Source organism: Apteryx mantelli, chromosome 27 (assembly GCF_036417845.1).
Source record: "Apteryx mantelli isolate bAptMan1 chromosome 27, bAptMan1.hap1, whole genome shotgun sequence".
NCBI lineage: Eukaryota > Metazoa > Chordata > Aves > Apterygiformes > Apterygidae > Apteryx > Apteryx mantelli.
In genome coordinates, this window is record NC_090004.1 from 7,559,403 (window position 1) to 7,586,939 (window position 27,537).

General features: G+C 60.0%; 1 protein-coding gene across 1 annotated transcript; it reads right to left on the reverse strand.

Annotated features, from left to right (window-relative positions):
- Positions 1-23,254: 23,254 nt before the first annotated feature.
- C27H1orf216 (chromosome 27 C1orf216 homolog) lies at positions 23,255-27,090 on the reverse strand. The gene is made up of 2 exons (XM_067311399.1): positions 27,030-27,090; positions 23,255-25,464 (listed from the first exon to the last, which is right to left on the reverse strand). The coding sequence occupies exon 2, from the start codon at positions 25,446-25,448 to the stop codon at positions 24,588-24,590; it is 861 nt and encodes a 286-aa protein (XP_067167500.1). The 5' UTR covers positions 25,449-25,464; positions 27,030-27,090; the 3' UTR covers positions 23,255-24,587.
- Between the last annotated feature and the right edge of the window lie 447 nt (positions 27,091-27,537).

A 27,537-nucleotide genomic window follows, 5' to 3' on the forward strand; every position in this document is an offset into this window, starting at 1 on the left:
CAGTACATTAACTGCCCTGCTGCCCTGATCTGATGTGGTTTTACAGACAATAGCTACTGGCTATTTAGGCAATGTATAAATTAACATATTCTGCACAAACTAGGAGTGTATTTAAATGAAAGGAGAGTGCCCTTTATTTGTCAATCATTCAACATCCACATTTTTACGTTCCTTTAAAAAGACGATTTCAGCCTTCCTAATCAAACCTCAAACTTCGCCTTCACGAGGGGGAAAACATTGATCGTTCAGTGGCTCCTTCGCCCCCTTCCCCTGCCTCTCTGCCGTAATTAAAACAATCACAGTCTGCTCGCCTGGAATTTCTTTCCCAGTTCGGCTCAGTAACTTGTGACCTTCGAGTCAGAACACCTTCATTTCTGATCCTGCTGGAGTTTCCTGGCACGCTGGGGTCAGAGATGCAGAGATAAAGAAGTCACCTCGCAGATTAGCCGCCGGAACATGGGTGCACAGCAGTGTTCGGGGAGGCAGCGCCGCGCGTTACGCAGATGAGCCCTTTCGGCAGCAAACGTTACCTGCTGCTGCTCCGATACCGGTGCCTAGGGCTGCGGTGGGGCAAGAAACGGGCTGGGTTTGGAGAGGCGGCAAACAGCGACGGATGGGGTGAAACGCTGCTCAGAAGGGAACCGAAATATGACTGCGGTGACATTTTGCAAACCTGGAGCAACCCGGCAGAGTTCACCCATCTCTCCGGTGCCATTGCTAGTAATTTTAAGAACTACGTTACTGTAGTGCAAAAGCCAAAGCGGTGTTTGTTAGCCCAGGCCGTACCCAACCGTTCCCTGACGTCGCGACCTGCCTGGGCAGCCGCCGTGCTCGTCCTCGGGCGCCGGCACCCTCGGAGCTGCCCCTCCGCGATGCCGGCGCGGGAGCTGCCAATTTTGCGCTTCCAAGGATCTCCGGGGTTTCTTGGAGCTCTGTAGCTCCTGCAGAAGGGAATTGCTGTAGCTCAGCGAATTATCAAAGGCCTCTTCCCTTGACAGCAACTGTCGACAATAAAGCACCTTTCCCTGCTAGATGATCGGATCAGTCAGCAGAGAGATATATGAACCTTTTCAGGAGGATAATAGGATTTGACTATTTGAACTCTATCACAGCTATTTTCCTGTCTGCACAAAACACGAGTTACAAAGAAAAATGCAAAATAACCCATGACTTGAAACCCTCCAAACTGCCACGTCCCGGCTTTTACCCAGCTTCCATGCTATAATGCTGCGATAAGATAAAACGGATTGCTTGCTGCTTTCGAAAAAAAACCCAAAGAAATGTCCGTGTGGCAAAGTTTGCCCTCTCCCTTTGCCTGTCAGCCAAACGCCGACACCTCACACCTCCCCTGCAAACTGGGGCCAATGTGTTTATTTAAGACCCAGACCAGCAGGGATCAGGGTCTGTCAGTCATCCTGCCGGAATAAAGGGTCGGGAGGCAGCGGGCGGCTCGGCGGAGCGGGGACACGGTGATGGACACACGCTCGAACGAGCTTGCAGCCATTTGACTGAATGCCCCGAGGCTGGATTTCTTTTTTATTATTATTTAGAAAATAAACATTTTGTTTGTTAAGAAACTGTATTTAAGGTGCTGAAGTGGAGCTTTCTTGAGTACTGAAGGGCCTTTCCTGTAACCCTCTGCAGCCAGGCGGCTTTGGAGGGGAATTTTTGGGAAGCAATTGCCAGTGAGTCCCGTCGCTGGCCCGAGACAGGCGCCGGCGGCTCCTCCGGGGTCACGGTGCAGTGGCTCCGTGGGGATCCAGGCATCCACGAGAGACGCTCCAGCGGCACCGCGAGCTGTGCGGGAACCAGCTGCTAACGGTGCATCCGAGAGGCGTGAACGCTGCAGCCACCGGGATACTCCAAATCCGTGCAAACAAGCAAAAGAAAAAACATCCCGATCGCGCTCAGAGCGGGGCTGCCTCCTCCCTGCTCCCTCCCCTCCTCCTCCCACCTGCCTTTCATTTTTCCTCATGCATGGAAGGTATTAATTACCAGCCTTGCCTTAATGGCTCGCAGGAAGTGCCCTGCAGCGACGCTGCTGCAAAACGAGCTTTGCCCGGCGGAGCTCCCAGCCCGCGCGGCCGGCGAGTCCCCGCACGGACCGCGGCTGCGGGGAGAGGGACGAGGACCCCACTGCCGCCGGTCCCCGGGCACCCCGCGGCTCTCCTCGGGATCCGGCGCCCGGCTACAGCAGCTCGCTCGGTGGGACCCGGCGCCGGTCTCCGCTCTCGGGAACGGCCTCCCCCTGCCCAGCGAGGCCGGCGCCGGCAGAGCCGCGCGCGGCGGCTTCGTCCACCTCCGGGACGTGCAGCGCTGCCACCTCTCACCTCCCCGGAACAGGCGCTGCCCCTTGGTCCCGCTTGCTAACTTCTCATCTGCCGCCGCTCGGCTCTGCCCAACCTTGTTGAACCTGCCAGGAGAGCGGAGCGGGTAATTCCCGCGCTCATGGCCAAGGAAATGAGCGTAGGAAACGCAGACGGGAGGTGCTGGATGGCAACATCCAGCCTGTGTCCCTCTGTCCCTGTAAATAACCTGTCCCATAGCTGGATGCAGCACCGGCATCGGTCTCTGCCGTGCGAGCATGGGGGGGGGACGCGATTCCCACCTTCTGCTCCCAGCTCTGTGGTCCAGCTGTTGGAGGAGGAGTTTGGGAATCAGACGTGTTTCTGGTGGGGATGGCAGCGGTCGGGGAGGCCTGGGGTCGGCACCGCTCCTCCCGCTCTGGGCGGACATGCGGGGTCTGCCGTGCGCTCCTTCCCCTCGGTTTTCCTGGCACAGTTACGGGCACCTGGGAAAGCAAAACCGAGGGCTCCAGAGCCGGGGCTGACGCGGAGCATCCCTGGCGAGGTTGCGCGGGGAGGAGGCGGCGGCGAAGGGAGGGAGGCCAATGCACTCGGTGGGGACACCTCACGTCGGAGGTGTCATTTCCAGCTGTGCAAGCCAGCGGTGGCAGGTGACGTTTACTCCTCGTGATCGTGCTGCTCTTCATCCTACCTCGGGACAGCAGAGCCAGATACGGTAGCTATTTCCCCCCCCGGCAACATCTGCCTGCACGGTGGAAGCCGAGTGCGATTCCTCGGGGAGCTCCGGAGCCGCCGGGGCTTGGGAGCGCCGTGGCCGCTCGCTGCCTGCGTGAGCCCGGGCTGGCTCCTGCTCCCGGGCTCCGCTTCCTTTGCAACAGCCTAAAACTAAAGGCAACGGGCCCATCGTACCGATCCGCTTCCCCACGTCTGTCTGTAACAGCTAATGAATGCTATGAAAGTCCTTTTTCCCCTCTTCCCTTCCTATCCCGCCTCCTCCACACTGTAATTCGGCTGCCAGCCCTTCTGGGTAAGCAGGGAAACGTTCCCGGGTTCTGGCCAGAAGCGATGGAAGGGGACGGGCAGCTCCGGCCCATCCGAGAGGAGCCGGGGCGGCAGCGTCGGGTCTGAGCCTCGGACCCGGCACTCCCGCACACCCCTTAGCCCAGGCAGTGCTGGGATCCTCCGGGAAGGAGGATGCAATGGGAACCCCCTTCTCCTGGGAACGCCCGTTAATGCACAGGCTCCATTTCAAGGCCAAGGACAAGTCCCTGGATTGAACCCCGACTCTGCCCTGTCCCTCTTCCCGCTCTGCCTGCTCCATCCTTGCTTTCGGCACCAGGAAAACCGAGCGCCGTCCCCCGAAAAGCCAATTTGCCTCTTGCCCATCGGTGCGGGACCTGCCGAGAGAGCAGGGCCGAGCGAGGGGAGCACGCGAACAGCACAGGGAAGCACGGGAGCGGAAGGGCATTAACCACCTCGCCGCGATCGGGGCTTGCTGAGCGCAGGTGGCCTCGGGGCCTTTCTGCTCCCGCGCCTCCGAGTGCCCCAGTTTGCCGAGCTCCGAAGCAAGCACAGGCCAGGCGCGTGCACGGGCTCCAAGCCTTGGGAACGCCGGCTGCTTAGCGTTCATCTGTCTGATTCCAGCTCCTTTCCGCCTCCTGCCCATTGCTCCTGGAGGACGTGTTGCCATGGTGGGAATGGCTATTTCTTAATCGCTTTTAGTGCTCTGCTGCGTGGGGGACCAGTAAAAGCAGGGGTTTGCCGTGCAGAGCCGTGGCGTCTGCGGGAGCAGGATCCAGCCTGTGGCTGGGGACGGGGCGCTCAGGCAGCTGCACAGAGGCTGAACCCCCGGAGGAAGGGTAAGGAAGAAGAGCTGAGGGAAGAGTAAGGAAGAGGGGACACGATGCATCTCCAAGGGAGAGGGAGATCCGGGTCGCCCTGCCCGAGCAAGACCACCTAACTTGGAAAGTCACGTGTCAAAAAACGCACAGATCCTTTTTCCATCCTGAAACGCGCAGATCTGTTCACTTGGTGCTGTCCTTCCACCGCGTGGAGACGGATGTGTACGCACGTGTTGTTTTAACTCCATGGCTCTCCCATCTGTACATAAAATGTCCCAGGGAGCCGAAGCCGATTCATCCATTTGCCACAGAAGACGGATCAGTTAGCAAATTATTTTATTGACCGGCAGCTCTGCTCGAGGTCATTTGTTTCAGCGGACACGGCAACATGCCTGGCATGGCAAACAGGGCCGAGGAGGGAACCTCCGTATGCGACAGGCACATCCAAGCTCCGGGGAAACCGGCTGCGTCGCAAAGCCTTCGGCGTCAGGCTGGACCCCTCGCAGCCCGGCGGAGGCGCTGGATGAGCTCCGCGTTTGGGCTTTAACGCTGCAGCTTTCTCAGCTCTCTTCAGGCTTTTATCCCTTGCTGCTGCTGGGAAAGAAAATCCCTCCTTCTTCACTAACACGTAGTTTGAAATCGTTTTGCTTTGTTCTTAAATGACATGGAAAATAATTTCTGAGGAGGAAGGGGGGAAATAAAATAAAGTAGCTCAGTCTTCATCCGAACTTGAGCAGTGTCCAGACGCTTTAGGGATGAAGGACATCCATAGAAAATCATTCTGCAGAAAAGCTGGGCCTTTCCCAGAGCTGTTGGTCTACTACCTAAAACAGGCAGGGAGAAAAAGCTGTAGGAGCGCCTGAGAGGTTTCTCTGCCGCAGAGCAGGTTCTGTGAGCATCTGGGACGCACCATTTCCTTGCGAGGTCCCACCGAGTTCATCCCGCGTGGAAGGATGCCAGGGTGTCCCAGCACATCCGCCCTCCTGGCTCCCACGCTTGGCATCCCGCTGCCCTGCCCGAGCAGTCGGAGTGCGAGCTGCCGCTTTGCCTTTTGCTGTCCTCTTCGAGTGTCCAGTTGAGCCTTGCTAACCTTCGCTGATTTAGCCTAAGCATTTATTAATTGATCGCTGTAGGGTTAGCAGAGGCTTCTGCTCGCGTTCTGGGGAAGCTAGATGTCCATCGAGTATCCTTGCGTGAACTCCCACCATACCTCCATCTACACTCGCTTGGTTCTGCATCTGTTGTTCTTGCTGCTGAAGCAGCTTTTAACCAAAGACATATGGGTCCCATTAACACAGTTTTGCTCGTTTGCCTGATCCTAGGAAGCACTGGCTGATTTCAGATTACAGTTAAAAGTCTGAGGCCCAGATACAAGCGGGTGTCTGCACGGACCGGGGAGCTTGTGCGGACGATCTGCAGGAGTGTCTCAGCTTGGCAGCTGCACATTTGACATGCAATTGCATCAAGTTCAGGATGAATGCGAATGGGAAGGGACCCACAACAGACAGAACAGCTTAACTACAGCAAACCCATCGCTCTTTACCTCTGCCCAACTTACGACGAGCCCTTTCTTGGGGAGAAAAAAAAAACGACGACAAAAAACAAAGAAACATTTTCATGGTAAAAGATGCTCGAGAGAGCTAACTTGTCTCCAGGCGAGGCAGGGTACGGTGGCGGATGGCGGGGCTACGAGCCCCTCTGACCGACGGCCCTTGGGATGCGCCACCACTGCACGACGGAGCGACCCAAAAGCTGCTGCCGCAGCCCCCAGGCAGCCTGGCTGGAGCGGCGCGCGCCCCTGGCCCTCCATCCTCCTCCATGCCCGTGATGCAGGGGCAGCACGCGGGGCAGGTGCTTCTGGCCCCGAGGGCGACGCTGCGGCGGTGGCCGGGGCTCAGCTCTGCCCTCAGGCTAAACAGCAGCTTCCTCTTCCATCGCGGCTGCCGCTCTCTGGGATTTGGAAGTTGATGCTGGTCTGAAGTCTGTATCGCCCAAGGTGGCTCTCGCCTCGCCTGCTCCTGCTTAAACAGACGGGACAAGACCTGGGAGCGATGAAAGGGCGGCAGAGACCCACCGCGCCGGCTTGCTTGGAAGGAAGCGATCCCAATGGAAAGTGCTTGAGCGGGACTGATGGCAAAACCCAGGAATAATCATGCTGATTTTCTCTTTAGGAGGCCTCATAACATGTATGATAACACTTTCCCAACAGTGCAGGTTTTTTGAGGCTGTGAGACTCCTGCTTAGGGGATGAGACTAAACCGGTACCACTAAGAGCAGTATCGGAGGATGCTGCAGAGGGGCTGGACCTGCACCGGGAGCCAGGGATAATCTCGGTATTTTACATGGGAAACTGGCTGCTTCTCCACATCTCCCTGTAGCCAGGTAGACTGAAAACCCCCTTAAGATCAGCTGAGAAGCAGCTGGGCTGCTCCTGGTGCTGCCGGTCCCCGAGCCGCACATGGAGCTGCTCCCGGCAGCCCCGGGCAGACGCTCATTCCCGGGCTGCTCCGGCGTTGTTGCGCTGAGCCAACACCCTGCGAACCCTTCACCCAGTCGATCTAAAATAAGAGCCGGGCTTTTTCCAGCCATAGCCCCACCCCAACCTTCGCACTTTTTTCAACTTTACAAATATGCCAGATTCCAAAAAAGCAAAAAAACCCCACAAACCCAAGAAGGGAAAGTAGCACATCCCTTTGTGCGATGCTTTTTTAAAGCCCCTGTTAAGTTCCTGTACATGCTGACAGTTTTACAATTTACATGACAGCTGGCTTGCTTGGAGGAGATCTCTGTTAATTAAAATAACACAAAGGGAGAGAAGCGAAATCGTGTCAGCGGATAATTAATTTGGAGCAGGGCACCAGGCTGCGCGCCGATCCCGCTAACAAAACTCCGCAGGAATTCACGGCTTCGCAGGGCGGAGCGCGGCGAGACCTCCCGGAGCAGCTCTGCTCTCGATGTCGAGCCCGGCGTCCGCTGAGCCGCGTCCATCCATCCCTGGCAGGACGCACCTCTCCGCATCAGACCTCCCACCCTGCCGCCCCTCGTGCCGGGCACCACATGCCGGGATTTGGACACTTCCAAGGTCCCCGTAGCACGGGTCATGCAGTGCAGTAACTACACTGCCCTGACTTGCTCCAGCTCCGGAGGGATGCAGGGCTTGGCCGCTGCTCGGCTCTGGGGCTTTTCCAGGGCCGCGAGCAGCCGGCAGGGACCCGGGCTTGGGGCCAGCTGCCGCCGAGGCCGAGCCATTTCCGGAAGCAGCTGGTGGGTTCTCCCCATTCCAGCCCCGCGGTTGCAGCCGGCTATCGGAAGGCAGCCGCTGCCACACGCCACCGGAGATGAGCCGCGTCCCTCTTGGCCGAACGGCGCATCTTGGGCACGCTGAGCCATGCCGGTGCCTCCGGAGTGCAACAGGATTTGCATGGCCCGGTGAGCTACGGGGCGCACAGCCCGCCCAGCTCCAAGAGGAGCAGGGGACCCCGTCGCTGTCACCCTGCAAGGCGCAAGCGCTCGCCCCCGGGTCTGTTCCCAAACCGGAGCCCGGCGGTGCCCCCAGCCCATCGGTATATGCAAAAGCAGCCGCTCAGCAGCTGGAGTTCAAGTTACGCTTAGTTAACTGTGCTGCTGCTGCTGCTCGCCCTGCTGTAGTGTGCTGAGCAGGCGGGCTTCGAGATGGGGAAAGCGGGGAAAAAAAAAAACAACACGGGAAGGAAAGAGAAAGAGCAGCCCAGGGCTGAAAGCAGCTGAGGTGTCAAAGACGGAGATTTAATGAATGTGCCTGAGGTTCACCTGAACAGATGAGCACGAGCTAGAAGGAGAGAATGAAGAAAATGGAAAAAAGAAAGGATCATTTTTCAGATTGGCAGCTCCCCTCCCAGACATCTTTTAACAAGAGAGGGGAAAAAAAAAAAAGAGAAATAAAAAGGCTCCAGCGGAGCTTTAAAGGGCCAGTGCTGCTGCTCGCTGCCGCGGCAGGGCCGTGCACCCGGGCTGGGCTGCAGCCGGCTCCGTGCCGCTGCTCCGAGACCTCCCCCCTCTCCTTGGGGACCAGCTGGATGCTATTGCACCAGTCCCCATGTGCCGGACACGGGGAACCGGCCCGAGGGTGGGAGCAGCTCGGCCCCGAAGAGGGAAGAGCTGGAGGAGCAGCTCCAGGCGTAGCCAGGCCTGTGGCCAACGCTGGAGTTTTGTCTAGGCAATTTTGGAGAAAAAAAAGCTTTTTCTTAGTCCAGCAGGCCCCCAGCAAACAGGGGGTTTCTGCCCCGCCGGCAGCACCCGGAGGAAGGCGATGGAGAGCCGATTCGCAGAAGCCGCGGCGGGACGGGGCAGAGCTGCCGCCTCATTTATCACGGTGCCTCCAGGCGCTGTCTGAAAGCGGCTGCCTGTGCGCAGAACGCGTTAATAAACGGGATGGGGTCAAAACAGCCAGGCCAGGTCAAGGCCAGGTGCTGCCACCCCCAGCGCTGGGGCCGCGTTTCGGCCCCGCGACCGGCTCTTCCCTCGGAAAGCCGAAAGCTTCAGGTCCAACGTTCCTCCGTAATTCACCAAAAAAGAGACTTTTTTCCCCAGTGGCTCTGGGCAGCTCCTTTTCCGTTCCGCTTTGTAACCATTTCCCATGGATAAACTTATTCTCTAATCAGTACCATGTCCAAGTAATTGGCCATGATTTCTTTCTGCATTTCTTTTTCAAATGTCTAGAGGAAACTATTTTAAATAGAACTATATTTAATACAAAGCTTTCCAAGCCAGCAGCTTCCCTCCGCTCATTTGTCCAGCTAGGGAAAAAGACAAAACCCTGGCAATAAAACCCCTCAGCAAAGTCACAAAAGCGGCAGACTTGCACATCCAGTAAGACGCGGAGGCGCCGAGCAGCGGCAGCTGCGTCTCCCAGCCCTGCGGCGCTCACGGCCCTACGCTGGCAACAAGCACGGCGGCTCCGAACCCCCGGTGTAGAAAGGGACGCAGGAAAAACCCCAAACTCTTTAGGAGGTTTATGTGGGGGAAATCTCTGCCCTGCTGAAGTCCGGGAAACTTCACCATTGCTTTGCCTGGAGCAAGACGCTCCCTGGCACCTCTAGCGCAAGGAAGCTGGACCTGCTTCCGCATCGCTGGTGGAGCCGCTTCCAGGCAGGATCATTTCCCCAGGGAAGGGCAGATCAGCGCTAAGGATTGGCAATAGGGAAAATAAGAGAACAGGCTCAAGATATGTGACCTCAGCTCTTGGGAAAACTTGTCTTCCAATGAAAATCAAGATGCAGCCTTCATCTTTTTATCCACCCCCACAGTTTTGTTCCTTTTTCTCCCATGCTTCTCTCTTCCTGGGACAAAGGGGACTGGAGAGAGGAGAAACCCAACCCCCCCAGGCTGACACCCAGGCTGGGGAGTCTTTCCACACTCAATTCAGAAAGCAGAATATTTTCCAAGAAGTGTAAAGCCTCCATAGAGGGCTTTGCCTGTGGAAAGGCAGAAGGAGAGGAGCACAGTCTGAACAAAAGCCACAGTCTCCTGATGCCCACAGCTCTGCACATACCTGGCACAGGAGACATGCACACACAAACACCGACCCCGGTGCCCACCCAGCACCGCACCTGCATCCAGGGAAGGGCCATCGCTTGCACTGGTCCATCTGCAGATGGAGGGAGAGGTCTGGGCTCTTCCCAAAGCCTGAGCAAGTCCCCAGCCAACAAGGAGCTCCCACCTCTTCTCCTGCCAAACCCACCTCCCAGGTGCTTATTAAGCCTCACGGGTGCAGGAGCAAGGCTGGCACGAGGCAGGCGGTAACGAGTGTTTCAGGTGCTCAAGGTGGGTGAACACCTGCGCGTCACCGGCCCTGGCGTTCCTGCCGAGCAGAAACCAGCCCGAGCAGAAGGGCCTTGCCCGGAGGCGCCGGGCGGGAGCTGGGCCACCACCGCCGCCACCGCGCCGGGCACGAACCAGGTCGAGTCAGAACAGACTCACTGAGCTTGAAACGCTCGGCTCGGTGTTTTGCATCCCAGCCGGGGCCCTGGAGCATGCGGATTCTTTTGCAGGATGTCGTAAAAGCTGTTTATCCTGTGTCCGAGCAAAGGGGGGGGCTGGTCTGGACATACAGAATTTAACGCGTTTGCAGTAAAAACCGAGCAACCGGTTCTGATGCCTGAGCGTCCCAGCCCGGCTCCCCGGCAAACCACGTGCCGCGTTTGAGCAACTTAGGGCTCATTTTTCCCTGCGTCTCCCGCAGCTGCTTTCTCGAATGCCCGTGCCGGCACTGGCAGGGGATGATGCTTCCAAGGTGGCCGGAGCTGAGCCCGCTCACCCGCGCACCAGCACCGGCACCGCCGCGAGCCGCTGCGCATTTTCCCTCGTTCCCACGTCGCTCCCGAGCTTCGTGGGCCTGCGGGAATCGGGGGCAGGAATTCTCCAGGAAAGAAGCCAGCGTCCCGCTAGGCGATGGGACCTCGGCTGCCGCCGCCGGTGCCGATACCGGTGCCGGTCCCGCGCTCGGCCGCCCGCCCCGCTTTGCACCGCGCTGGCTTGGGGCTCTCCAGGCAGCACCTCCGAAGGCAGGACTGGATCTCATTTCCTAAGGGCTCTTCCTTGCCTTTCCTTTCTTTCTGTGTGGGTTCGCCCCACTCTCCGCCTCGTTACTCCTTACTCCCGCTGCCCGGCTCGCCGCAGCCGGGCCCCCGGCGCGAAGCACCGTTCGGGCTCCCGGCAAGCAAGTCCGGGGCCTCTCCGGGCAGAGCCTGCCCCCTTCGCCCGACGGACGAGCGGAGCGCTCTCCCGTTAGGTTCTCATCAGGGAAAACACCGCGGCGCACTGTTCCCCCCCTTCTCTTTTCTTTTTTTTTGTGTGGTTGCTTTTTTGTTTTCTCTTTGCTGTTTCAATGATTTTGCAAGGAACCCTAAAGCCGGAGATGGTTGCACGGGGCTGGGCTCTGCTTGCAGCCTTTCCCCAGCTTCCCGGCCTTCCCATCGCCGGACCCCGGCACTGCTGGCTCCCAACACCCAGCATGGGCGGCCCCGCAGCCTCCGCCGCAGCTGGAGAGAGGCGAAAAGCCTCGCCGCGACCCGGCTGGCCGGCGACGGCTCGGCACGCGCCCGCAATGGCAAAGTCAGTCCGGAGAAATAACGAAATCGCGTCCCTTCAGCATCAGCGTTTCCCCCTGGAACAGGCCCAGCGTCCTCGTAGCCGTGATCCTCGCTAACACCAACCTCTGATTAAAACTCCAGCGCTGAGTGAGTCGTAATCCTTGCCACCGCAGGGCCATTTTATTATAAATATATTTTGTATCCATTAAAACCTGTTTTCTCTAAATGAAATAAAATAGAAGCAGAGATAACAAAACTCATTGCTTTTTCATATATATATATAAAAGAAAGAAACATTTTGCGTTCAGAAAAAAAGTTAATAAATGGCCGAGCCCCAACAGATGGGGGTGTGCGCGGAATTTGCATTTTTCAGATTAACATGCACGAGCGAAGATAGAAAACGCACTTGCCCCGGGGAAATAATTTGAGAAATCTTTGCATATTTTATTTAAAAGCATGCCGCGTTAGGCAGGGTAATAATGCAGAGCGATGGTGATTAGGTGAGGCCTGGAGGGATCGCAGCCTGGGACCCTCCCTCCGCTCGCTCGCTCGCTCTCACCCTCCCTCCAAACCCCGCTTAAGCCTTTGGTTTTATGCCCCAAAACGCCCTGGTTGAAAAACACCCCCGTCGGCTTTGCGGCCAGCCGGGGATTTATGGTGTGGCCGGCGGTGCCAGGGGAGCGGAGCCCGAATCCCTTGGGCTGCTCCGGAGCTCCGGGAAGAGCGAGCTCCGAGGCAGCGGGGCTGCAGCATCGCGCTTCCTTCTCAAGTCAGGTAGTAAATCGAGGATCATCCCTTAAAACATTTCTCAGCCTCCGAACGCTTTACGTGGAACATGTTTTAAAAATGCACGGGGGTTCGGGCAGCCCAAAAGAAGTGGGACGATCTCCCGTAAACCGCTTCCGCTGTGACGCTAACAGCCTGCTCATCGCTTTTATAGATCTTTAAATCCGTGGATCCGAAAGCGCCCGACGAAGGCATGCGGATCAGGGCTGGCGCTCGAGGGGGTCTCGCTCCTGGCTGCAGCGTTTCGGGGCCTCGGGGGGGGGGGGCCTGGCGCCCGGGGGGGCTGCGCTGCTCCCCTCGGCGGCTCCCTCGCTCCTGCGGCCCGGTGCGGATGCGGGAGCCGCCAGCGCTGGCGCCCGCCCCGCCGCGGCCCCGGCTCCGCGGAGCAGCTCCTCGCGCGGCTCCCATTAACACCAGTGGTGTGAGGTTAGGTTAAAACCTGCGGTGCAAAAGTCTGAGGCTTGAAGTCCCTGCAGCTGTGCAGTTTAACAGGGTGATAATTGGGCAGCGGGGAGGGAGGGGAAGGAGCGCGACCAGGCGGCGCAGCAGGGGCAGGGGCGTTTGCGCCGAGCTGGAGTTTGCTCTGGTGGGGGCTGGCTGCCGCCTCGGCGGGTAGACGAGGCGTCCGTGGGGCCTCCTGTGCTGCAGGAGGGGCCCGGGGGGGCTCTTAGCAGGGGCTTCCTCTCCTTGGGGGGCTCTGTACATTCCCGCTTGTGCTTTCCAGGGAGAGCAGAGCAGCTGATGCAGAGCTAGGAGGAGGGAGAGGCCTGGGGGGCTGCCCCGTGCAAGGGCTCTGCCCCGTGCAAGAGCTCTGCCCTGTGCAGGGCTCTGCCCCGTGCAAGGGCTCTGCCCCGTGTGAGGGCTCTGCCCTGTGCAGGGCTCTGCCCCGTGCAAGGCTCTGCCCTGTGCAAGGCTCTGCCCCGTGCAAGAGCGCTGCCCCGTGAAAGGCTCTGCCCCGTGCAAGGCTCTGCCCCGTGCAGGGCTCTGCCCCGTGCAAGGGCTCTGCCCCGTGCAAGAGTTCTGCCCCGTGCAAGGGCTTTGCCCCATGCAAGGCTCTGCCCCGTGCAAGGTGCTGCCCCGTGCAAGGCTCTGCCCCGTGCAAGGCTCTGCCCCATGCAGGGCTCTGCCCCGTGCAAGAGCTCTGCCCCGTGCAGGGCTCTGCCCCGTGCAAGAGCTCTGTCCCGTGCAAGAGCTCTGTCCCGTGCAAGAGTTCTGCCCCGTGCAAGGGCTCTGCCCCGTGCAGGGCTCTGCCCCGTGCAAGAGCTCTGCCCCGTGCAAGAGCTCTGTCCCGTGCAAGGTGCTGCCCCGTGCAAGGGCTCTGTCCCGTGCAAGAGCTCTGTCCCGTGCAAGAGCTCTGCCCCGTGCAAGGGCTCTGCCCCGTGCAGGGCTCTGCCCCGTGCAAGGGCTCTGTCCCGTGCAAGAGCTCTGCTCCGTGCAAGGGCTCTGCCCCGTGCAGGGCTCTGCCCCGTGCAAGGGCTCTGCCCCGTGCAAGGGTCTCGGTGTGTGCCGGGTCTGCAGCCGCCCTGAGGCCGGGGCTCTGCACCAGGGCTGGATGCGGGCAGTCTGGGTGACGACGCAGCCGCAAGCTGAGCAGACCCAAGCAAAGGGAGGATTGGTGCAATTCTACCCAAAAGGGGATAAAGGTGCAGAAAATGGGGCTGCAACAGTACTTTAGCCTTGAAAATCTTCATCTTTTCCCAAATGGGCCATTTCATCCTGGCATTTGAAACTTAAGGTCTCGTTCCTGAGGTTTTCCAGGTGACGAGGGCTTGCAAGTGTTTAAGAACTTCCTCTGGGCTGGCGGCTGCAGGGAAAGCGGCTCCATGCAACGCGGCAGAAGCTGGAGGCGCAGGGCACGGCCAAGCCCGCAGCCTTCGTGCCCTCCGGCCGCTCCGCCGCCCCGGGGCAGCCGTGCCGGGCGCTGGCGCCCTTCGCCTGGGCACGTTCCCGCAGGCCGCGCCGCCGCCGGCCCTGGCACCCGCCTCGCCACCGGGAGGGGAAACCTTCTCCCCGGCCATCCAGGCCCCGGACAGCCCCTGCCACGTCGCCCCGCTTTGAAATCCGACCCGGCGCAGCAGCGAGCCCGGCTCGCTCCCTGTCTGCTCCCATTATTAATAAACTTTGAAGGGCTCCCTTCTGCCCCTAATGAGATTAGTGGTATTTTCATGCATTGCTGCAGGGCAGAGGACTGCAGAAGTGGCTGATCTGTAAACGAAAGGGTGCTAATCTGGGGAGGGAGGGTCCCCGTCCGGGGGCCGGCGGCGCTGGGTGAGGGCGATCGATGAAAAGAGGGGATTAGAGGTGCCGCGTCCCCTGCGGCGCGGGGCGCCCGCCGCGGCACCCTCGCGCAGCGGAGCGGAGCACCGGGCGCCGTGCCGCAGCCCCCCGGGCCCCGCGCGCCCGAAAGCCAGCGAAATCCTCATCACCGGCCTCTGTTTACACTTCGGACCCAAAGGAGCAGTAGGGAAAAAAATCTGTTGTTAATACATTAATGGCCACAGTTTGCTTAGTGCGTCTGTCTGGGCTTTGTAAATTAATGCTAATTTAAAGCACAACTTCACTGTCTTTTTTTTTTTTTAATAATAAAAAAACAACTTTAGTCGAGGGCTTTGGTTTTGCTATAAACTTGCGGGGGGGGAAAAGCAAATGACCTGGCCGAATGCAGTATTGCTTTTGCTTTAGTTCCATGGGGGCTGTTTTAGACACAAGCTCTTTAGTGAGGGAAGGGGCGACCCGACTCGGGCTGAACGTGCAGCGAGGCGGCTCCTCTGCGCCCGGCTGGGCGTCGGAGGGGTTTGCACCTCTGGAGGAAACGCGGAGACGCGCTGCCGGCTTTCCGCAGGGACGTGCGCCGGCGCCGGCGGTTTCTGCTACCTGCTGATTGAAAACGAGTCGGGCCGCGCTCGTACCCGGCACCGATGAGATCCGGCGCTGGCTGCCGCCGCTGCCGCGGGTCCCTCCGACCCCCCGGAGCGCCCGGCCGGCCCCGGCACCCTCCGCGTCCCCGCAAACATCCGTCTCTGCACGGCCGGAGCTGCTGCAGTTACCCCGAGGCTGCAGGGGCCGTCGCCGAATTGGGGGCTCTCGCCCCATCCCCAGCAGCGCTGTTTAGACCGACCCCGTCAGTTCGGCATCCTTAGCCACCTTGGAAAATCCCACCTCCGGCCGCTTCCCGGGGTCTGCGCCAGCCCCAAACCCAGCACCTCCCTTCCCTGAAAAGCCGGAGAGCGTCGGCCCCGCGTCGTTGCGGCGCTTCGGCCCCAACACAGAGCGTTTTGAAAGGGTGAAACGATGCTCCGGCCACGCGGGGAAGGAGCCTGCTGCAGGCGGCATGGCTTGTTCCCGGCCGGCAAGGCTCATTCCCAGCTGGCACGGCTCCTTCCCGATCGGGGCGAGCGGCGTGCCGGCCGCGCGGGGACCTTTGCCGCCCGCGGCCCCGCCGGAGGCAGAGCCCATCGGAGCGCCGCCGCGGGCCCCGGGGCTAAACCCTCCCCTTGGCAGGGGTTTAATCCTCGCGGCCGCCCCGTTTCCCGCTCTCCGTTTCCCGGGCTGTGGATTAGGGAGCAGCCCCTGAGCGCTCCTTTGTCCTCCCTATTGTGGAGCATTTTGCTCGCCTCTGCCTTAAACCTTGTAACCATTTTGCTGCCTTTTAAAACGAGCCTGAATAGGGGTGGGATGGGGCGCGGGGGGGTGGGCTGGGAAGGAGCCGAGGCTTTGAGGTTAAAGAGGAGCATTCAGGCTGCAGCTGCCCCGTCGCGGCGCGTTCCCGGTGACCCCCACCGGCACCGCGGCCTCCGCCGAGCCGCACTGGCAGCGCGGCGGCTCCAGGACGATCCACCTGCTTGCTCGGGACAAGCACTTTCATGCCTGTTGGGATTAGAGATTTTAAGTGTCGTTCCAAATTGTGCGGATAAACAGTCTTGTGAAAACTTGTTATCGTGGCAGAAAGGCCCCCGCCGCCACCCTTCGTCGCCGGCCTTTTGTTCAGGCAATTTTTATTGGCGGATTGGATTTGATGAGGTTTAAGGTTTATTCTGAGGACTCCATTGAGGAGCTGATCCTTTGTCTCACGCCGCCGGGCGTGAAGAATATGAAACGCAGGCAAAAATAAATCTGCTTTTCACGCGCATTAGCCCCCGGGACACACGGGACCACCAAACGCCAGCTGAGAGCAGCAGCACCCCAAATCCCTCCGCGCCGTGGGATGGAGCCGGCCCCGGCCGCTCGGGCCCCCGCTCCAGTCTCGCCCTGTCCCGGCTCCGTCCCCTCGCCCCGGCTCATCTCTCCCGCGCTGACCGGCCCTCGGCCCTCTCCGAGCTGCGGGATGGGACAGACCCCGCGTGGGGGCAGGCGATAGCGGGTTTGCTTCCAGCACGTTCTGGATTGCAGGAGCAAAGCAAAGGGGACGATAGCTCGATAAACGCGTAGGAGGGGTCTGCCGGGGTCTGCAGGCAGCCTGCACCGCCCTGGCCGGGGCACGGCACGGCACAGCACGGCACGGCACGGCATGGCATGGCACAGCATGGCACGGCATGTTGCAATGCAGCATGGCACGGCACAGCACAGTGCAATGCGGCACAGCATGGCACGGCACGGCATGGCACGGCATGGCACAGCACGGCACAGTGCAATGTGGCACAGCATGGCACGGCACGGCATGGCACGGCGCAGCACGGCACGGCACGGCACAGCGAGCCTGCCCTCCCTGCTGGGCCGGTCACGGAGCCTGGGGGCTTTGGAGGCTCTGTGAACTTTCCCCGTTCGCCCCCTCCAAAAAAATCCGACCCTACTGGCAGGTCGGTCCCGTAATCGCTTCATTTATCACCAGTCACTTCGGGAGAGATTAATCAACAGGGTAATTTCTACGGAAAGTCTGCCCCAGGGGCTGCCTTTGATTCGCGAGAAGCTCCCTGCCAGTCCCACCGTTCCGGCGCGTGACCTGCTCGGACACGCTGCTCCGCGGCGCCGGGCGGCCGGCAAGGCGCAGGCCTCCGCGCCGCCCCCAGCGCAGGTCTGGCGGCAGCGGCGTTCCTGGAGAGCCCGGAGCCGCAGGCAGCAAATGGTGCAAAACTGGGTGGATTGGGCCGGTTCCACCGAAAACCAGGACACGCAAAACCGGCTTAAATCCGAGCCAGGGCAGTGCAGGCCTGGAGGGGCAGGACCGGCTCCGAGCGGTGCCTCTCCTGGTGCCTCCCGCCTCGGCCACGGACCCGACCGCCCCGGGAATAACGGCCGGGTCCCGCAGCCGGGAGCCAGGAATGCCTCCGATAAGGCAGCACATCGTTATTCTTCATAGCATGTTTTCATCCAAGCCTTGTCCCTGACCGCCTGACCCTTGGATAACACGGAAAGCGCTAAATAATAAATTGAAGTTAGAGGGAGAGAGGCAGGAACGGGGATGCGGAGGGGACAGGGAGGGGAAAGAGCTGCTGCCGTGGGGCTTGAGAGGAGAGGCCGGACGGACAAGACGGAGCCGGGCACAAGCGTGCGGGCAGCTCACACCCGGGGAGACCGGGCCGAATTCAGGTGCCGGGGGGTCCCCGAGCTCTTCCCTCCGGGATGTCCCGGCACGTTTCCAGGCTGGTTACTCTGGTTAGGGCTTAGGTTGACTCCAACGCATGGAGGAAGTCTGGAAGGAGAGCGGTGCCCGTCAGAGCTGGAGTCTCCTGCCCTTCCTGCTGCTGCTTCTGGGCAAACCCGGCGCGGTCCGAAGGAACGGCTGCCGTTGGCTCTGCATCCCAGCGTCTCCGAAGCAAGCCACCACTGGCAGAGAAGTGCCCGGCCAGGAGGGTCGTCCCACCGCGGCGCATCGCCGTCCCCGGGGCAGCGGCACGAGAGGAGAGAGAAGAACCGGGGACGTTCCAGCTCCTCCCGCCCGGATAAAACACCTGTAATTACACGCATGCCTAATTTGAATCATTTCCACACCGCAGTGCTGGGGCTTGGGACCCTGTTAAGCGACGTGGTGCTGAGATCCTTCGGGAGAGGCAGGAAGGTGGGGAAAGCACCGGGTGCGGGCCAGGGGCGCCGGCTCGCCGAAGCAGATCGCTCACTCTTCCCACGGCTGCGGGAGCTGGAGCCGGAGCCGCGACGCATGTATGCATCGGACACCCGATCCCGGAAAGCGGGGCGAGGGGTTTCCAGACCTGCTCCGGGAGCAGCGATGGCATCGCCGTTTTGCAGCCGGGAGGAGGAGGGAAGCGAAGAGCCGCGGCGGGGCCTCGTCCGCGGTGGCAGGGAGGCGCTGCCGGCAACGGGGGCCGTGGGGGCAGCGGCGGCGCCCGGCTGCGTCGCGCGTCAGCCCGGATTATCCTAACGGTCCCTTCTGGCCCCGCGGTCGACGGGCTCAGGCGGAGGGTTGGCCGGAAAACAAGAACGCCGTTTCATAAGAATTTCAAGGTTTTACAATTTGGGCTTCTTCCAGCGTGCAACGAAGCCGAATCCTTTCTGAAAGTTTTCCTTGGAGAAACGCCCCCCGCTCTGGAAAAGCGGGTCCCAGCAGAGCCGCTCGCTCGCTGGCGCGGGCGTTTGGCCAGAGCGGGGTGGCCCGGGCCCCATCCCGCTCGGCACCCCAGCGCCGGGGCCACAGGGAGGCCGGTTTTCGGCAGATCGGCACGGAGACGTGGCTGTCCAACCCACCGGAGCGCCGCGCATCCCGTTCCCCGCCGCTTGGCGTGGGCGCTCGGGCACCGAGGAGGAGGATTTGGGGATTGGGAAGGAAAATCCTAGCAGGTTTCCAAGGCGTTTGCTGGTGCCCGGCTGGCGGCAGCGCGGGGGATGAGTGTGTCGCCGCCGGCCCCTGCACGCTCCCGCGCCCCCCGCGCCGTCTCAGCTGCCTGCCGCATGAAGGATGGGCTTTTAAGCCTTTTTTACCCCCAAGGCCTGCAGTTCTGCCTTGGCTGCTATCACGGGGATAAGCGCCGGCTTTTCGGCCCGGAGCAGCATCGCCCCCCCCCCCCCCCGCGCCGGGTTATCAATCCCAGCTCAGCGTCGGCAGCGCCGGGCCGGGGCCGCTCCGCCGGGAGCCCTCTCCGTCCCCTCCGGCCACAAGAAAGCCCAGCGCGGCTTAACTCTGCGCGGTATCAACACCAAACAGACCCGGCCCGGCGCTAGCGGCTTCGCTCCGTTCGTCTTTGTGCTCTTCGCTTTCATGAATTTTTAAAAAGTTCCCGTTTCGCCGAGCGCCGGGGCTCGGGGGCCTGGTTTCGGCGGGGGGTTGCATTCTGCACAGTCTCCGAACGCAGCCGAGCCGGGGTGGTTTACAGCCGGCATTTCGGGTCGGGTCTCAGCACGGAAAAGGCAGGAGCCTCCCGCCGCCTCCCGCCGCGCCGCCCGGGCAGCGACGATGCAGAGCTGCCGCTCGACCGGCTGAGGCCTGCGCAGCTCGTGACTTGCACTTCCATCGCTGCCCAGGCCGCGGTGCAGGCCAGCGCCTTGGCTGCGGCTTCGGCCAAGCCCGATTTCTGCCGAATCGCAGCACTTCTGTCCGGGCAGAGACCGAGCAAGAAAGGGGGCAAATAGCGTTTTCGCTCACAAAGTCGGTAATTCCCAGCTCCCGCTGGAGTTTGCGGGGGGCAAAGGTGAGATTGCTGGAGCTGATTTTTTTCCCCCTTCTCTTTTCAGGAGCCATGCTGCAAATAGCCTGATTTATAAGATTTCTCTATCATTAAAATGTAAATGAAAACAGACACGAAAACAATCTGAATTTCCAGCCGAGTTGCTCTTGCTTAATATTCTACCCCGAAGGGGGATGTGCGGAAGCAACAACATTTCAAAGGGAATCATTAAAGAAGGCCGTCTCAAACAGTGTTTTCATCAGATACTACGGCACAGTCGAGCACTCAGCATCTCACCCATCGCGGTGCTGCTGGAAAAGGCAAGTGGGAAACAGCTCCGGAAAAAGAAACACCCGAATTAGGGAGACGAGGAGCGGCACGCCGAGCGGCGGGAGTGGGAATGGTGCCGGGGAGCGCCGCGTCTCCGCGTGGCCGGCTCCGGCCGTGCGCGCCCGGGCCTCCGCGCGTGTGCTGGGGTGCTGCAAATGCCTATTTTTTTTTTTCTTAAAATTCTTAAAAACGCCCTGGAAGCGCAGTGGGCCCCAGCTCGGCTCCGCCGTGGGGCCGGGGCTGCAAGACTGGGGCGGCTCAGCCACAGATAAGGGGCCACGGGGAAAAGGCTCTTGGCCGCCCCGACGCCCGCCGGCCCCGCAGACCTCCCAGGCAGCGGCAGGTGCTTCCAGCACGGAGTCACATATGGATCCTATAAGGGCTGGGAGCATCTCGCCGGCTCGGCGGGATCCCTCGCTGCAGGCGGACGCCGGGCAGCCCCGCGGGAAGGTTCATGCATGTCCCGAGCATCCCTGCAGGCAGGTTCCCGCATGCTCCGAGCATCCCAGTGAGCCCTGGGAGATGGTTCGGTGCATCATTCCCAGCCCATCCCAAGCACACAAGGCAGGGGCAGCCCTGACGGGCAAAGCCGGGGCAGAGGAAAGACCTTTTTTCCACTGTAAACGGAACACGTGAGCTCTGCAAGTCTCCGAGACGCGATAAACGGGGGGATCCCACGAGGCCACTTTTAGAGTCACTTTTCAGAGTGGAAACAAGCTGCAAGAGGTTTTAAATACGCCCCAGTCTGGCTTGCTGGATGTTAATGGCCCAAGACGATTAATTTTCTTTTGTACTTTCATGGCCTCAGTTATCACATCATTTGATTTTATTTTTAAAGACTTTTTTAAACCCACAAAATACTGGAAATAGTTAGAACGGATTCAAATTACAAGGTAAAATATTTCCCTACAAACCTTCATAAATACTTGATTTTTTTTTCCTAATGCTTTCAAAGAAGGGCAACGTTTGCCAAATCTTGCTTTGTGCAGTAAAATCAGTCCAGTGTTACAGGGATTTAATATAATAATAACGATAAAACTTCCAGAGGAGACCTTAAAAACAAAGGGCCCTGTCTGCCGCCCATGGAAATTCAAGATCGCATGGCCCGCGGGCCGCGGCTGCTTTTTCCCCGCGTGCCGGGGAGGTAGTGGCATGCGACCGAGGCCGGCAGCGGCTCCCAGCCCCGCAGAGGGGCCTGCGCTGAGCCCCGCGGGAGGCTCCGTCTGTCCCCTGCCTCGAAGCCGCAGCGGCTCGGCATTACGTGAGAAAAACCGGACTCCAGCCCAGTATTTACCAACGCTTGGAAATCGCCGGGGCTGGAGGAGGCTGCGGGCCGGCGTGCAGGGGCCGGCGCTGCACACGCAGCTCTGAAAACGCGGGAGCATCGTCCCTCTCCCCCCAGGGAAAAGGGAGCAATCGCCAGGTCGGAGGCTTTTGCTTCTCTCTTGTTTTTTCCTCCTGCAGTTGGTAGGATTTTTAATTAATTCACAAATCTCATTTGGTTATTGGAGACGGGGGTGGAAAAACTCTGTATGAAGTTGATTTTGCAAATCAAACCTGGCCATCTGAAACCAGCTCTCGGGGCATAAGCACGAGGACTCCCAATAATCGAGGAGGAAGCCCGTTGCTTACGGGGCAGATCCACCACTTTGATGTGCCCCCGCAGTTATTCTTTCATTTCTTGAGCAAATAATCTGGATTTTCACAATATTTACCTTGGAAATAATTATTTGTGTAAAGCATTTGACCAAGATAAACAGAGAATCGCTCCGTCTCTCCGCCGGGTAAGGAGAGCAGGCGGCGCGAGGTCTCAGGTTGCCCTAATCTGCGCGAGCCGCGGTGCAAAACGTGCCTTCCTCGCACAAATAACGCCAGCGCGCATATGCACACCCTAACGAACCGGCAGCGGATTAGGCACAGAATTCCTCGTGGCCCCCACTGCGTGGTGAAAACAAGGATAGAAAAACCCGGCGGCTCTGCCTGAGCCTTCCCCTTATGAATTGCTAATGCAGCCGGCCTGTGTGTTTGGAGAGGGGCTATCGCGTCTCCGAATTCCCACAGATTCAGAGGCTGCGAAGGAGAAGCAGGAAAGGGGGGGGGGGAAAGGTGAAGGAAGGTTCAAAGGCTGCTGCAGCTTCTTTTTTTCATCTCTATTTAATCTCTGCGAGGCCGGAGGCAAAGTCACCTTTAGGTCAATGCTCAGGTGTTTTTATCTGCCGGCCCCATCTGCCTGCAGCTGCCTCCTGCGCGCGGGCCGGGGCGGCCGGGGAGGATGGCAAAGGCGGCCACGGATCCCCCCGCCACGGCTCCCCACGGGGAGTCCACGGGGGCAGTCCGAGCCACGGGTTTTTAAAGCAAAAAGGCCTTTAGAGAGAGTGCGACGGAGCCGGCAGCGCGAGAGAGCAGCAGCGGGACCCGAGCATCGCGCCTGCACTAAAAGGGCAAATTCGCTCCGGGTGCGGAGGAGACCCACGCCGGCTCCTCGTGAGGCGAACGCACCCTTTGCCCCCAAAATGCCCTTTTCCAAAGCGGGGTTTTACAGAGCTCCCCAGGGCAGCAGCGGCCGGCCTGGAGCAGGGTTCGCCTGCTGTGGGACGGGCCCGGCGGCGCGGGGCAGCCCGGGCCGTGCTGGCACTCGCGGGGCTTTGCGGCGGGTATTTATTTGTATTGCAGTAGCATCTAGTGGTCGCTGGCAGCCTGTGATCCGGCCCCGCTGGCGGGCGCCGCGCCGCACCGCGCAGTGCCCCCGGCAGCCTTCGCCGTGTCCGCTGCGTCCGCTCCAGCCGGACGCGGCTCCCGGACCCTCCTTGCCCAGGCCCCTCCGGCCCCCGCCGCAGGTGTGCAGCAGCTCGTCCGGAAGGAGCCTCGCCGGCAGTCTTGACCGTGACTTTGCAATCTCTCATCATCCTCATTTTGCAGACAAGAAACTAAACCAGTGCCTGACTTCACACAGAAATTCGGGGTAAAGCTGGGACTGTAACCCAGACCATGCTGAGAGCTAGGCTGAAAGCTAACCACACTCCTCCTCCTCCTTCTGCAGTTCATCAGCGACATAAATAGAACATGTATCAGATTAACACGTACGAAAATGCAGCAAATAAACACAGCATGTCCTTTTCGATTGCTGCTAGCAATCCTCTCTGGGTAAAACATAGATTAGAAAAAAATATTCTCCTTCCTTTCGATGATAAATTAATACAAACACAAACAGCACAACTTTGAGAGCAGCTTCCTGGTCATGCACCGTGTTAAAGCACGTTCCGCAAAGGACGGATACCCATATGCACACGCTGGCTGTGAAAAACAGAAGATCTAAATCAAATCCGCTCTGATACTGAATCTAAAAAATAAATATTGGGTTTGAATCAGTGGATACTTAAATTTATTTTCAAGCGTTCTGAGGTCAGTTTTAAGTATGATTCTCTCTTTGGACCTAACGCATTAATTCAGGTCTTACCCGCAAAGCTTTTCAACGTGCTTAATTAGGCAGTGTGCTAGAGTGGGTCCCGACGAACAATATAGGACACCTCGTTCAGACAGAAAACACGAGCAAGTTTCAAAAGTCGCTGGGTTGTCACACGTACGCATGCATATGAACGGATATCGTGTAGGTCATCGAGCGAGCGGGAGCCGCCCCTTGCGTTTGAGCACGTGCCGAAACGCTTTGCCACGTCGGCAAGACCTCAGGGGTACGCGCAAAAGCTTGGCCGAATCAAGGCCGGATGGACCTTCACGCGGCGAGCGCCTCGCACGCAGCTGCGAGTGCCGTCCCCGAGCACGTGGCGCTCAGCTGAGCGAGGCCACTGCCGCCGGACCCCATCGCAAGGCGCTGGCCCCCGCTCGGGCCTTTGAAGACTGGGACCAGGGAAGAGTTTCAGCTTCATGTGGATTCTCCCAGACATTTCCCCCTCCTCCAGTCAGGTGTTTGCGGGATGGTTACTGGTAGCAGCAGGAGAGAAGAGGGAAGTGGGAGAAGAAGGAAATTTTTAAAAGTGCTCTAATTAAGTTGGTGGCCTCGGCAGTGCCCTGGCCGTGTCCGACCGCTGCCCAGGAGCAGCTGGGGGACGTCCCAGGCCTTCCTTGCCCATGCTCCAGCCTGGGGACGTGTTTTCCTAGACCATCTCTCCTGAAGCTGCAGAGCTACAGTAAAGTGATGAAATGAACTCCTACTTTTAAATGCTCAAACGAAGGACCCTAAAGTAGATTTAAAAGATGAGTCCCAGCATCACAGACTCAGCAAATCTCAGTGTATCGAGGTCCCCAGCCTGGTGTTGCACAAGCCCCTAGACCTAGCAGGACACAGTGCAGAGGACCTCGAGCTGTGGCTGGTCGGCACAGTAGCCAAACAGCTGGTACTTGCTCATCAGCAGCTGGGTGGAAAAGGAAGTGTCGGAGAAGTTGAGATGAAAAGTCATTGAAAAGGGTCCTGTAACGTTGGAAGGACCTTGTGCTGCTGGAGCCCATGGAATCTCTGGGTGGCATCTGCTGCATGGTATCTTCATGCTTCATGGAAACCAGGATGGGCAGAGCCCATGGGAGCCCGCAGCTCACGTCTTTTGAAAGCCTCTGGAGCAAAACATGGCCCCAGGCCCCATCGCGGAGGGCGAGTGCTGGGAGAAGCTCCTTGCAGCTGAGAGAGGGGAGCGGCGTGAATCCCAGAAGAGACAAGTGGGACGGGGCAGCGCAGGGCTGTGGGGCTCACAGCCCGGGGCGGTCCGGGGCACCGGGGCACGCCAGGCCTTGCTGGATGTAGCGGATGAGCTCCTTGCGGTTGTCCAGGATGGTGTCGAAGCTCTCCTGCAGCCGGTTCTGCTGGTCCACGACCTTCTGCTGGAGGCTGTGGATCCAGCGCAGCAGCGCCAAACGCCGATACATCACCAGCTGGATGTGGTGCTTCTCCTTCTCCTGCTCCTTGAACCTCTCCTTGTCCTGGATGTGCTGGAAGGCCTCCGCCAGCGCTGGGAAGAGGGTGTCTGTGTCAGGGGAGGTCTCTGTCTCGGGGTCGGCCACTCCAGGCTCTGCTGGGCTCTTCTGGATGTGGGCAGCGGCGGGAGGCTCCCAGGCGCTCCCAGAGACGCTGTCAGGGCTGTCGATGCTGAGGGAGCTGCTGGCGTAGCCGTTGTCCTCCGCGGGGGAGCTCAGGGGCTTCCTGCACTCCTTGGCGGTGTCCTCCACAGCCGCTTTCTCATCCCCCGGCCCACCGACCTCCGCTCCCTCGGGGGGGCTCCGCACATCCGCGCGGAGACGCGCTTGGTCTCCTTTCAGGCTTTGGGCGGCATCCCTAAGCCTGCCCTGAACCATCTGTCTCTGCATTAATAACAGCAGATTATCGGACGGATTTGTCATGTTTTCGCTCCGGCTGGAGCTTTCCTCCATGCGGGTCCCGGGCGCCGGCTGGCTCCAGTTCTCATTGCGGTCGTACACCCCCGCCACAAAGTTGAAATTGGTGTCTTGCCTGTGCTCCCCGTCCCCCAGGAAGGCTGTGCCCAGCGTGGGGTCTCGCTGGCCCTCGTGGAAGGGGGCGTTCAAGGCGATGTCGGGCTGGCAAACTGCAAACATCCTCCCGGCCTCCTGTCTGCAAAAGAGACACCGAGATGTGACAGATGCAGAGGAAGATCTTCCCCGAGTCGGGGCCAGCCAGGCCTCCAAGGCCGTGAGGAGGCACGCGGGTTTGCCGGCTGGCATGACCAGAGCTGGCTGTTGAGCTATGGCAAGATAAAACATTCTCTTACTTTTTTTGCCTTTCTTTAATGCTGAAGAACCCAAGTCACGGGCCAAGCCGAACCCCAGCTGCTGGAGGCAGAAGGGCTCTTCCCTTTCCCTGGGTGTTTTGCTGCTGCTCTCAGCATGCCCCCAGGCTGGAAACCCCAAATCTTCCTGGGGCAAACTCTCATCTGATGCAAAAGCGAGGAGCCCGGGCTTGGGCAGTCACCCTCCACCATTTCTCCACTCCTTGTGAAACCAAGCTTTTGTGGCTTCCTCTCTGCGATCGTTACGGGCATTGCGGGGAGCAGGCACGCCGCCGACGCGCTCTCCCCAGCCGCAGCCGCGCTTGGGGGGGATGCAACTAATTCCATGCCTGCAGAGGATCGTTTGGAAGAAGCTGCTTCTCCAACAGCAATAAGATTTGCTATGAATCATGGGCATTGCTTGGTAAATCAGGGACCCGAGCACTGTTTGCTTGGACCTGGGGTGTTCCCAGTGGCTGTGCCCTGGGGACCCAGGGCTGGGCAGCAGCTCAGACACAGCTTGGTGGATTTTGGCCATGGGATATGCCAGATCCACCAGGACCCACCTGACCTCGTGGGTCCTGTCTGAGAGCATAGAGGGATCCTCCTGCCACCAGGTCAGGTTCAGGAGAAAAGCCCTCCAGAAACTGCACATTGAAGGATTAAAACCAGATCCCTCTTTGGAGATGGACTGTCCTGCCTTTAGGGGTGGCTGCAGAGCCCCCAGGCCCCTTCCCACGGTCCTGGCTTGGGGCCGGGGGAAGGAGCAGTGGTCATTCCCTCTGCCCGCAGCCGTGCCAATGCCCGCAGCCGTGCCAATGCTCAGCTCCCTAACTGGATGAAGAAAATGCAAGAGGAAAAAAACCCAGCAGGGGAAGGACCCTAACGCACGCAGTAATGCCTGCAGGGGAAGGGAGGACAGTCGCACAGATGCAATCAGGACTGTGAGACTGCAAAATTCCCGGCCGCAGCCCAGGCAGGGAGCGAGCCCTGCTGTGCAGCCCGTGCCCTGCGCTGCCTGCGTGCGCTGCGTGCCGGTGCCAGCACAGCCCGACGCTGGACCACCGCAAACCCCCGGTGTGCAGCGGCCTCCGGCAGCGGCAGCCAGGGAGACCGGAGCCACCAGAGCATGTGTGCATGCACACACACGCACACACACGCACACACACGGCAAACGCGGGGGGGGTTCAGGTGTCCGCGCCGTGCGGGGACACAAGCGGTTTCTCTCTGATCTTTGCAAGGCTGCTGCTGTCAGCGAGCGAAACGAGCAGCCTCCATCAGAGGGAGCCAAATGTGGCACCCGCCTGCCCTCCCCAGCCTGCGCCGGCCCCGCGGCCAGCTGCAGCCCGGCCCTCGGCCCCTCTCCGCGGCCCCCGCGGGATGCGGACGCCCCCGTGCAGCACGCACTCACCGCCGGAGCCGGGGCGTGGGAGGCAGAGCGCCGGGGCCGCACCTCCTGCCGCCGCCGCAGCCCGGCCGCCGCGGACGGAAATGGTCCCTTGCAGGGCAGCAGGAAAGCGTCATGCGCTGCACACTTCCGACGGCGCGGCGGCCGCAGGCCCACGGCCCGCCGGCGCTCCCGCCTTCCCACGAGGTGGCCTGGGGGCCCGTCGGCGCCCGCCACGTCCCCCCGCGGCACGGCCGGTCTCCCTGCAAATGCCAAAAGATCCTCTGGGATGCAGGCGCCGGGCAGCACGCCGGTGTTTGCCAGGCGGGAGCGGATGCCTGGCCGGGGACCGGCGGCATCGGCGGGGAACAGCAAACCTGGGGACCCCTGGGGTCCCACGAGCCGTGTGGAGCCAGCAGGACCCGCAGGGATGGGTGTCCGTCTGCTGCACCCCTGGTCCGTCCATGGCTTCCCGGGGAAAATCAGGGAGGGAGAATTGCTCTTGTGCTTGCCCGGCATTGAGGATGGGGGG